Below are 12500 nucleotides of genomic sequence, written 5' to 3' on the forward strand. Positions count from 1 at the left end.
TACCCCTCTACCTCACCACCCCTCTACTTCACCACCCCTCCACCCCTCTACCCCTCCACCCCTCTACCTCACCACCCCACTACCTCACCACCCCTCTACCCCTCTACCTCACCACCCCTCTACCTCACCACCCCACTACCTCACCACCCCTCTACCCCTCCACCTCACCACCCCACTACCTCACCACCCCACTACCTCACCACCCCTCTACCCCTCTACCTCACCACCCGTCTACCTCACCACCCCACTACCTTACCACCCCTCTACCCCACTACCTCACCACCCCACTACCTCACCACCCCTCTACCCCTCTACCTCACCACCCCTCTACCTCACCACCCCACTACCTTACCACCCCTCTACCCCTCTACCTCACCACCCCACTACCTCACCACCCCACTACCTCACCACCCCTCTACCCCTCTACCTCACCACCCCACTACCTCACCACCCCTCTACCCCTCTACCTCACCACCCCTCTACCTCACCACCCCTCTACCTCACCACCCCACTACCTTACCACCCCTCTACCCCTCTACCTCACCACCCCACTACCTCACCACCCCACTACCTCACTACCTCACCACCCCTCTACCCCTCTACCTCACCACCCCACTACCTCACCACCCCTCTACCCCTCTACCTCACCACCCCACTACCTCACCACCCCACTACCTCACTACCTCACCACCCCTCTACCTCACCACCCCACTACCTCACCACCCCTCTACCTCACCACCCCACTACCTCACCACCCCTCTACCCCTCTACCTCACCACCCCACTACCTCACCACCCCTCTACCTCACCACCCCACTACCTCACCACCCCTCTACCCCTCTACCTCACCACCCCACTACCTCACCTCCACCTCACCACCCCCCCCCTCACCTGCTAGTTCTCTCTGTTCCGGCGGGACCTTCCCAGCAGCCTGAATCATGGGGACTGATCCGAAGTAACCGTTGGTTACGCCCATGAGGAGAGAAAAGAGGCAGGGCCAGACGGGGTGGGACAAGGTTGGGGTGGAGGAAGGGTACACGCACATCACCAACAGAGGGATGAAGACCACCCGCAGGCAGGAGAAGAGGAGCAGGTAAACCCCCGTCCACTCATAGGGCAACGCAGCCAGGATCTGGAAAGGACAGAGGGCTTAGTGAGGCAAGGTCTATATCTGTATATCTATATATCTATATATCATATATCTGTCTGTCTGTCTATCTATCTATCTATCATATATCTATCATATATCTATCTATCATATATCTATCTATCTATCATATATCTATCTATCTATCATATATCTATCTATCTAGTAGACTGACCTTGCCTACGAAGTCGGCCATGTTGAATGTGGCCATGATGAGTATAGGTAGCCACTCCCCCAGGGTTGGGTTGCGTATCTCTGATTCCAGACCAGGAAACAGACACAGAGTGATGCTGTAGGTCACTGCTATAGACAACATGTAGGCCCAGATCACCCTGGCAACGATGTACCTGTGAAGAAACATATCTGACGGGGGAGAGAGAGGGAGGGGGAGGGAGGAGAGGGGAGAGGGAGGAGAGGTATGAGAGGGGGAGGGGAGGGAGGAGAGGGGAGGGGGATGAGAGGGGGAGGGGGAGGGGAGAGAGGGGGAGGGAGGAGAGGGGGAGGGATGAGAGGGGAGGGATGAGGGGGAGGGGAGGGATGAGAGGGGAGGGGAGGGGAGAGGGGGAAGCGAGGGGGAGGAGAGAAGGGGAAGGGGAGAAGAGGGGGAGGGAGGGGGGAAGAGGGAGAAGGGGGAGGGAGGGGGGAAGAGGAAGAAGGGGGAGGGGAGGAGATGGAGGAGGGATAAGTGGGAGGGGAGGAGAGGGGAGAGGGGGAGGGAAGAGGGATGCTGTAGGTATTCATAGTGTACAAACATTGGGTAGAATCATTGAGTATGTTTACAAAGCACACTAATACATTCGATATTACAGTTTCTCCAGATCACGAAGACACTTTGAATGAAACTGGCGTGGATCTGATCTGATCTGATCTCCATCACAACCTCATGAGCACTACAGTATTACTTTGTGCTAAACTCTTAAAGTCATTTCTCTTTTGTTTTTCACACACAATGCAAATGCTAAGCACATTTTTGGAAAAAACAGTAAACACAACTCTCTTCAAAAAGATACAAAACTCAGTTGAGCAAATGATGTCAAACAAAATGAAAACATTTGGTCACATCTGATACAAATTACTCGCATGAATGTGAACCTCTTCTGCACGTGTGCAAAAACGTCTTTGCACAATTGTTCAATCAGAAATCATTCATGCGTACAAGAGATCACCTCTGAGTTGCTGTTGGCAAGACAGGACCAAGTCAGAGGCTGAGGGCAAGACAGGACCAAGTCAGAGGCTGAGAGCAAGACAGGACCAAGTCAGCGGCTGAGAGCAAGACAGGACCAAGTCAGAGGCTGAGAGCAAGACAGGACCCAGTCAGCGGCTGAGGGCAAGACAGGACGAGTCAGAGGCTGAGGGCAAGACAGGACCAAGTCAGAGGCTGAGGGCAAGACAGGACCAAGTCAGAGGCTGAGAGCAAGACAGGACCAAGTCAGCGGCTGAGGGCAAGACAGGACCAAGTCAGAGGCTGAGGGCAAGACAGGACCAAGTCAGAGGCTGAGGGCAAGACAGGACCAAGTCAGAGGCTGAGGGCAAGACAGGACCAAGTCAGAGGCTGAGAGCAAGACAGGACCGAGTCAGAGGCTGAGAGCAAGACAGGACCGAGTCAGAGGCTGAGAGCAAGACAGGACCAAGTCAGAGGCTGAGGGCAAGACAGGACCAAGTCAGAGGCTGAGGGCGAGGCAGGACCGAGTCAGAGGCTGAGGGTGAAACAGGACCGAGTCAGAGGCTGAGGGCAAGACAGGACCAAGTCAGAAGCTGAGGGCAAGACAGGACCAAGTCAAAGGCTGAGGGCTGTTTATTTACCACCACAGAAAGATGCTGGCACTAAGACCGCACTCAGTCAGCTGTATAAGGAAATAAGCAAACAGGAAACCGCTCACCCAGAGTCGGCGCTCCTAGTGGCCAGAGACTAATGCAGGGAAACTTAAATCAGTTCTACCAAATTTCCATCAACATGTTAAATGTGCAACCAGAGGGGAAAAAATAATTCTAGATCACCTGTACTCCACACACAGAGACACGTACAAAGCTCTCCCTTGCCCTCCATTTGGTAAATCCGACCATAATTCTATCCTCCTGATTTCTGCTTACAAGCAAAAATTAAAGCAGGAAGCACCAGTGACTCGGTCAATATGGAAGTGGTCAGATGAAGCAGACACTAAACTACAGGACTGTTTTGCTAGAACAGACTGGAACATCTTCCGGGATTCTTCCGATGGCATTGAGGAGTACACCACATCAGTCACTGGCTTTATCAATAAGTGCATCGAGGACGTCGTCCCCACAGTGACTGTACGTACATACCCCAACCAGAAGCCATGGATTACAGGCAACATTCACACTGAGCTAAAGGGTAGAGCTGCCGCTTTCAAGATGCGGGACTCTAACCCGGAAGCTTACAAGAAATCCTGCTATGCCCTCCGACGAACCATCAAACAGGCAAAGCGTCAATACAGGGCTAAGATTGAATCCTACTACACCGGCTCTGACGCTCGTCGGATGTGGCAGGGCTTGCAAACTATTACAGACTACAAAGGGAAGCACAGCCGAGAGCTGCCCAGTGACACGAGCCTACCAGACGAGCTAAACTACTTCTATGCTCGCTTCGAGGCAAGCAACACTGAGGCATGCATGAGAGCATCAGCTGTTCCGGACGACTGTGTGATTACGCTCTCCGTACCCGACGTGAGTAAGACCTTTAAACAGGTCAACATACACAAGGCTGCGGGGCCAGACGGATCACCAGGATGTGTACTGTGAGCATGCGCTGACCAACTGGCAGGTGTCTTCACTGACATTTTCAACATGTCCCTGATTGAGTCTGTAATACCAACATGTTTCAAGCAGACCATCATAGTCCCTGTGCCCAAGAACACTAAGGTAACCTGCCTAAATGACTACAGAACCATAGCACTCACATCTGTAGCCATGAAATGCTTTGAAAGGTTGTTAATGGCTCACATCAACTTTGAGGGGTACTATGGTGTTGAACGCTGAGCTGTAGTGAATGAACAGCATTCTCTCACACAGGTGTTCCTTTTGTCCAGGTGGGAAAGGGCAGTGTGGAGTGGCAATAGAGATTGCATCATCTGTGGATCTGTTAGGGCGGTATGCAAATTGGAGTGGGTCTAGGGTTTCTGGGATAATGGTGTTGATGTGAGCCATGACCAGCCTTTCAAAGCACTTCATGGCTACAGCCAAGACAATGCAGCAGTTGCTTCAGGACAAGTCTCTGAATGTCCTTGAGTGGCCCAGCCAGAGCCCGGACTCGAACATCTCGGTGAGACCTGAAAATAGCTGTGCAGCGACGCTCCCCATCTAACCTGACAGAGCTTGAGAGGATCTGCAGAGAAGAATGGGAGAAACTCCACAAATACATCAGCTCCACAGGTAACTTCCACAAAGCTGTGAACGATCTGAGAGACAAGGCAAGAAGGGCTTTCCATGCCATCAATAGGAACATAAAATTCAACATACCAATTAGGATCTGGCTAAAAATACATGAATCAGTTATAGAACCCATTGCCCTTTATGGTTGTGAGGTCTGGGGTCCGCTCACCAACCAAGAATTCACAAAATGGGACAAACACCAAATTGAGACTGCATGCTGAATTCTGCCAAAAGATATCCTCTGTGTACAACGTAAAACACAAAATAATGTATGCAGAGCAGAATTACGCCGATACCAGCTAATTATCAAAATCCAGAAAAGAGCTGTTAAATTCATCATGTCAAAATCACCTAAAAGGAAGCGATTCCCAAACCTTCCATAACAAAACCATCACCTACAGAGAGTTGAACCTGGAGAAGAGTCCCCCTAAGCAAGCTGGTCCTGGGGCTCTGTTCACAAACACAAACAGACCCCACAGAGCCCCAGGACAGTAACACAATTAGACCCAACCAAATCATGAGAAAACAAAAAAGATAATTACATAACACATTGAAAGAATCAACAAAAAAACTGAGCGAACTAGAATGCTATTTGGCCCTAAACAGAGAGAACACAGTGCTGACCACTGTGACTGACCCAATCTTAAGGAAAGCTTTGACTATGTACAGACTCAGTGAGCATAGCCTTGCTATTGAGAAAGGCCGCCGAAGGCAGACCTGGCTCTCAAGAGAAGACAGGCTATGTGCAACACTGCCCACAAAATTAGGTGGAAACTGAGCAGCACTTCCTAAACCTCCTGCCAAATGCATGACCATATTAGAGACACATATTTCCCTCAGATTACACAGATACACAAATAACTCGAAAACAAACCCAATTTTGATAAACTCCCATATCTACTGGGTGAAATACCACAGTGTTCCATCACAGCAGCAAGATTTGTGACCTGTTGCCACAAGAAAAGGGCAACCAGTGAAGAACAAACACCATTGTAAATACAACCCATATTTATGTTTATTTTCCCTTTTGTACTTTAACTATTTGTACATAATATGACATTTGTAATGTTTTTATTATTTTGGAACTTTTGTGAGTGTAATGTTTACTGTTCATTTTTGTTATTGTAGACAGACAGACAGACAGACAGACAGACAGACAGACAGACAGACAGACAGACAGACAGACAGACAGACAGACAGACAGACAGACAGACAGACAGACAGACAGACAGACAGACAGATAGACAGATAGACAGATAGACAGATAGACAGATAGACAGATAGATAGATAGATAGACAGATAGATAGATAGATAGTGGTTGTTACCTCGTAGTCCAGGCCAGCTTCTCCGGATCTTGTCTTTAGGAATTCCAAACCGAACGTACGTCCCTCCCGTGAACTCATCCGTGACGTCATCAGATGGCGACGTCGTCGCCGCCACTCCGTTACCCTGAGATGAGACAAAACACTTCATGTATCAACACTCCCCCCTCTCCATAGCCTCCTTGTCTCCTATCCTCTCCTGGTTTCCTCTGGAGTGCATAACCCCAACATGTCAGGTCAACCAGGTCCCTTAGATAGGAAATAACCGTGTGTGTGTGTGTGTGTGTGTGTGTGTGTGTGTGTGTTCAGCAGGTTGACGTAACCTTGTTCAGGTACGTAGGAGACGTAGTCACTGTGATGCATGTGGCAATAAGCCAACGTTACATTAGTAAAATAAAGACACACCCTCTCTCTCTCTCTCTCTCTCTCTCTCTCTGTCTCTCTCTCTCTCTCGCTCTCTCTCTCTTTCCTGCTACATTAGTTGATTAGCAGCGGGGATTCAGGCCAGAAGAACCACTCTCCCTGATTATCCCACCACTCTACCTGATTATCCCACCACTCTCCCTGATTATCCCACCACTCTCCCTGATTATCCCACCACTCTACCTGATTATCCCACCACTCTACCTGATTATCCCACCACTCTACCTGATTATCCCACCACTCTCCCTGATTATCCCACCACTCTCCCTGATTATCCCACCACTCTCCCTGATTATCCCACCACTCTACCTGATTATCCCACCACTCTACCTGATTATCCCACCACTCTACCTGATTATCCCACCACTCTCCCTGATTATCCCACCACTCTACCTGATTATCCCACCACTCTCCCTGATTATCCCACCACTCTCCCTGATTATCCCACCACTCTCCCTGATTATCCCACCACTCTACCTGATTATCCCACCACTCTACCTGATTATCCCACCACTCTACCTGATTATCCCACCACTCTACCTGATTATCCCACCACTCTACCTGATTATCCCACCACTCTACCTGATTATCCCACCACTCTACCTGATTATCCCACCACTCTACCTGATTATCCCACCACTCTACCTGATTATCCCACCACTCTACCTGATTATCCCATAGAACCACTGTACTTCATTACCACTCTCCCCCCAGGTCTAGACTGACTTACAAATCTTACTTCCTCTGTAGTGACGTCGTGGTGAACCCTGTATCCCGTCCCGCTGACCTCCGACCCGATGTCATGACCTATCCCCTGGCCGTGACCCCGGTGGGTGGGGCCTGTGTAGTAGCGGACGAATCGTGAGCGACGGACAATGAGGTGGAGAAGGAAGCAGAGCATCTCTATGGTGATGGAAACCAGGAAGAAGATGAGTGTGTTTATTCTCTCGTTACTGATCAGGAGCTTCGTGAAGATACGACTCAGAGAGATGATTACACCTGCTGTACCTGGGGAGAGGAGAGAGAGAGAGAGAGAGAGAGAGAGAGAGAGAGAGAGAGAGAGAGAGAGAGAAGAGAGAGAAGAGAGGAGAGGGAGGAGAGGATTAGTGAAGATATGACAAGCATTGTGATTGGTTGAGAAGCGTTCCAAGCCGTGCTAAACAAGTAATTTACAATCGGTAGGCTGGTGACGCAAAAATGTATTGAAATAAATAAATTGTCTGTGTTATGATTACAATAATTCCCCTTTCTGTCAAATTGTCTGGCAATAGCCTACAAGTGTAGCTTATAGATGTATAGAATATACAGTAATATAATGAAGATGTCTAGAATATACAGTAATATAATGAAGATGTCTAGAATATACAGTAATATAATGAAGTGGTATAGAATATACAGTAATATAATGAAGATGCATAGAATATACAGTAATATAATGAAGATGTCTAGAATATACAGTAATATAATGAAGATGTCTAGAATATACAGTAATATAATGAAGTGGTATAGAATATACAGTAATATAATGAAATGGTATAGAATATACAGTAATATAACGACGATGACAGCTCTTACTTTCTCCAGTCATCACCCCCTGTGTGTATCTCTTGGGCAGCATCCCCATGTAACCATAGAAACTGGACTGCTGTACTGAGGGAGGACAAACGCAAACACAAAAGGCCTTTTCACACTGCATCGTTCGTAGCCCCGGGCTAAGACTGACTCTGGGCTAGCTTATCCTGTGTTCACACAAGCATTTGTTAACCCTGGGCTAAGGATTCACACTGGTATACCAAAGCCCTGGGATAAGGATTTACACTGGTATTCCAAAGCCCTGGGGCTAAGAATTCACATGGGTATACCAAAGCCCTGGGATAAGGATTCACACTGGTATACCAAAGCCCTGGGCTAAGGATTCACACTGGTATTCCAAAGCCCCGGGCTAAGGATTCACACTGGTATTCCAAAGCCCCAGGGCTAAGGATTCACACTGGTATTCCAAAGCCCGGGCTAAGGATTCACACTGGTATTCCAAAGCCCCGGGATAAGGATTCACATTGGTATACCAAAGCCCCGGGGGTAAGGATTCACACTGGTATACCAAAGCCCCGGGATAAGGATTCACATTGGTATACCAAAGCCCCGGAGGTAAGGATTCACACTGGTATTCCAAAGCCCCGGGCTAAGGATTCACATTGGTATTCCAAAGCCCCGAGCTAAGGATTCACACTGGTATACCAAAGCCCCGGGATAAGGATTCACACTGGTATTCCAAAGCCCCGGGATAAGGATTCACACTGGTATTCCAAAGCCCTGGGATAAGGATTCACACTGGTATTCCAAAGCCCCGGGATAAGGATTCACATTGGTATACCAAAGCCCCGGGGCTAAGGATTCACACTGGTATACCAAAGCCCCGAGCTAAGGATTCACACTGGTATTCCAAAGCCCCGAGCTAAGGATTCACACTGGTATACCAAAGCCCCGGGATAAGGATTCACACTGGTATTCCAAAGCCCCGGGATAAGGATTCACACTGGTATACCAAAACCCTGGGGCTAAGAATTCACACTGGTATACCAAAGCCCCGGGGTAAGGACTCACACTGGTATTCCAAAGCCCCGGGGTAAGGACTCACACTGGTATTCCAAAGCCCCGGGGTAAGGATTCACACTGGTATACCAAAGCCCTGGGGCTAAGAATTCACACTGGTATACCAAAGCCCCGGGGTAAGGACTCACACTGGTATTCCAAAGCCCCGGGGTAAGGATTCACACTGGTATTCCAAAGCCCCGGGGTAAGGATTCACACTGGTATTCCAAAGCCCCGGGGTAAGGATTCACACTGGTATTCCAAAGCCCCGGGGGGTAAGGATTCACACTGGTATACCAAAGCCCCGGGCTAAGGATTCACACTGGTATTCCAAAGCCCCGGGCTAAGGATTCACACTGGTATTCCAAAGCCCCGGGCTAAGGATTCACACTGGTATTCCAAAGCCCCGGGCTAAGGATTCACACTGGTATTCCAAAGCCCCGGGCTAAGGATTCACACTGGTATTCCAAAGCCCCGGGCTAAGGATTCACACTGGTATACCAAAGCCCCGGGCTAAGGATTCACACTGGTATTCCAAAGCCCCGGGGCTAAGGATTCACACTGGTATACCAAAGCCCCGGGGCTTAGGATTCACACTGGTATTCCAAAGCCTTGGGGCTAAGGATTCACACTGGTATACCAAAGCCCTGGGATAAGGATTTACACTGGTATTCCAAAGCCCTGGGGCTAAGAATTCACATGGGTATACCAAAGCCCTGGGATAAGGATTCACACTGGTATACCAAAGCCCCGGGCTAAGGATTCACACTGGTATTCCAAAGCCCTGGGGCTAAGAATTCACATGGGTATTCCAAAGCCCCGGGGCTAAGGATTCACACTGGTATACCAAAGCCCTGGGGGTAAGGATTCACACTGGTATACCAAAGCCCCGGGCTAAGGATTCACACTGGTATTCCAAAGCCCCGGGGTAAGGACTCACACTGGTATTCCAAAGCCCCGGGGTAAGGACTCACACTGGTATTCCAAAGCCCTGGGGCTAAGAATTCACATGGGTATTCCAAAGCCCCGGGGCTAAGGATTCACACTGGTATACCAAAGCCCTGGGGGTAAGGATTCACACTGGTATTCCAAAGCCCCTGGGGCTAAGAATTCACATGGGTATTCCAAAGCCCCGGGGCTAAGGATTCACACTGGTATACCAAAGCCCTGGGGGTAAGGATTCACACTGGTATTCCAAAGCCCCTGGGGTAAGGATTCACACTGGTATTCCAAAGCCCCGAGCGGACAAACACACATTCGACCAACATTCTATATCTGCCACGGGACCAATGATATAAGCAATAAGGCAATTTTTTTAAACACATTATCTGCTCTTGCTTCTAGCCTAGCTATTTGATTTCCAACAGTGATGGTTTGTATGAACCTTGCTGTCTGCCTTGCTAGACCTCGGAAAACAATGTTTATCACTTTTGAAAATGCCATCTCTCCCCCCCTGTACAGAGAATTCTGTGCACCGACGAGACGTAAACTTTTCTGACCCAGATGTCACGTCCTGACCATAGTAAGAGGTTATTTTCTATGGTAGAGTAGGTCAGGGCGTGACAGGTTGTGTTTTGTGTTTTTCTATGTTTAAGTCTAGTTTTTCTATGTTGTTGTTTTTTGGGTTGATCTCCAATTGGAGGCAGCTGGTCCTCGTTGTCTCTAATTGGAGATCATATTTAGTAGGGGTTTTTCTTCCTGGGTTTTGTGGGTTGTTATAATTTCAGTAGTGTTTGTTTCTCTCTGCGTCACGGTTTGTTGTTTTTGTCATTCCAGTTATTTCTGTATTGCAAAGTTTCACGGAATTAATAAAATGTGGAACTACAAACACGCTGCGCTTTGGTCCGCTCCTTTCGACAGCGGTGACACCAGAGGCAAAATCATGAACCAATTATTATTATAACGGATTGAAATGAAACGTCAATAGAGAAGCTATGTAAACAGATTAAGATGTGGAACGTTTGTTGCCCTTTTCAGCTGTAGAGTTTGTGGCTTCAGTTGGCTAGCTGAGCGAGAAGACGTTAGCAAGCTACTACTACTGTTGCATAGCAACCGTTAGCAAGCTTGCATAGCAACCGTTACCAAGCTTGCATAGCAACCGTTACCACGCTTGCATAGCAACCGTTAGCAAGCTTGCATAGCAACCGTTAGCAAGCTAGCATAGCAACCGTTACCAAGCTTGCATAGCAACCGTTACCAAGCTTGCATAGCAACCGTTACCAAGCTTGCATAGCAACCGTTACCACGCTTGCATAGCCCACCGTTACCACGCTTGCATAGCAACCGTTAGCAAGCTTGCATAGCAACCGTTAGCAAGCTTGCATAGCAACCGTTTTTGTTAGCCATAGCAGCCAAAGTTTTTGGCATTGATTTCGTTTTTTTTCTTTTTCATCAGGTTTTTGGAAGGATGAAACAGTATTAAATGTCCTTTTTAAAATAGCGTGCAGAACGCAGCACAGGCATATACAAATTAAGTGAAAATGCAGTTTTTGTGATTACACAGTGAAAATGATATGCGTTTCCCCCCTCAAAGTCGGTGCTAAGCCAACTAGCCCAGGGCTAAGAGCCTCCTTCTCGCAGGGCTATAAGAGCCTCCTTCTCCCAGGGCTGTAAGAGCCTCCTTCTCCCAGGGCTATAAGAGCCTCCTTCTCCCAGGGCTATAAGAGCCTCCTTCTCCCAGGGCTATAAGAGCCTCCTTCTCCCAGGGCTATAAGAGCCTCCTTCTCCCAGGGCTATAAGAGCCTCCTTCTCCCAGGGCTATAAGAGCCTCCTTCTCCCAGGGCTATAAGAGCCTCCTTCTCCCAGGGCTATAAGAGCCTCCTTCTCCCAGGGCTATAAGAGCCTCCTTCTCCCAGGGCTAAGAGCCTCCTTCTCCCAGGGCTAAGAGCCTCCTTCTCCCAGGGCTATAAGAGCCTCCTTCTCCCAGGGCTGTAAGAGCCTCCTTCTCCCAGGGCTAAGAGCCTCCTTCTCCCAGGGCTAAGAGCCTCCTTCTCCCAGGGCTAAGAGCCTCCTTAGCTAAGGTGCAGTGTGAAAACGGTTAAAGAGACAGAGACAGAGAGCACGGAGTTAAATAACCAGGATGTCACATGTATTATTCAGTCGACTAAAACTAAGATTAAATAAATCGGTAGTCACTAGTACTACCGAAGTACATCGTCAAATAACATATCTCTAAAGGGAAGGCAACGGACAGGGAAGGGTTAGGGTGTTCGTGTGCTACCTGTACATCCGAAGGCGACCACCCCAACGGAGAAGAGGTTGACGACGTAAGCCTGTCTGGTAGTGAAGGATTCCAACCACACATCAAACACGCTGACAAACACCAGCGGACCCAGAGCAAACAGGTAACCTGGTGGGGGGAGGAGGGTTGGTTTACTATGTGGTAATAACAGGTAACCTGGTGGGAGGAGGGTTGGTTTACTATGTGGTAATAACAGGTAAACTGGAGGGAGGAGGAGGGTTGGTTTACTATGTGGTAATAACAGGTAACCTGGTGGGAGGAGGAGGGTTGGTTTACTATGTGGTAATAACAGGTAAACTGGAGGGAGGAGGGTTGGTTTACTATGTGGTAATAACAGGTAAACTGGTGGGAGGAGGAGGGTTGGTTTACTATGTGGTAATAACAG

At 48.7% G+C, this 12500-nt stretch overlaps 1 protein-coding gene across 2 annotated transcripts in view; it reads right to left on the reverse strand.

Annotated features, from left to right (window-relative positions):
- The window catches only part of slc29a4a (solute carrier family 29 member 4a), a 27802-nt gene that overhangs the window by 3827 nt on the left and 11475 nt on the right, over positions 1–12500 (reverse strand). Inside the window, exons 5-10 of one of the 2 annotated variants that reach the window (XM_045715980.1) lie at positions 12095–12223; positions 7858–7932; positions 7022–7290; positions 5863–5986; positions 1322–1509; positions 891–1131 (exon numbers count right to left, since the gene is read on the reverse strand). In XM_045715980.1, coding sequence (XP_045571936.1) covers positions 891–1131; positions 1322–1509; positions 5863–5986; positions 7022–7290; positions 7858–7932; positions 12095–12223 — 1026 coding nt within the window. Of the gene's footprint in view, positions 1–890; positions 1132–1321; positions 1510–5862; positions 5987–7012; positions 7291–7857; positions 7933–12094; positions 12224–12500 lie in introns of both variants that reach the window. The other variant, XM_045715979.1, reaches the window with a different exon arrangement.

Source organism: Salmo salar, chromosome ssa03 (assembly GCF_905237065.1).
Source record: "Salmo salar chromosome ssa03, Ssal_v3.1, whole genome shotgun sequence".
Classification (NCBI taxonomy): domain Eukaryota; kingdom Metazoa; phylum Chordata; class Actinopteri; order Salmoniformes; family Salmonidae; genus Salmo; species Salmo salar.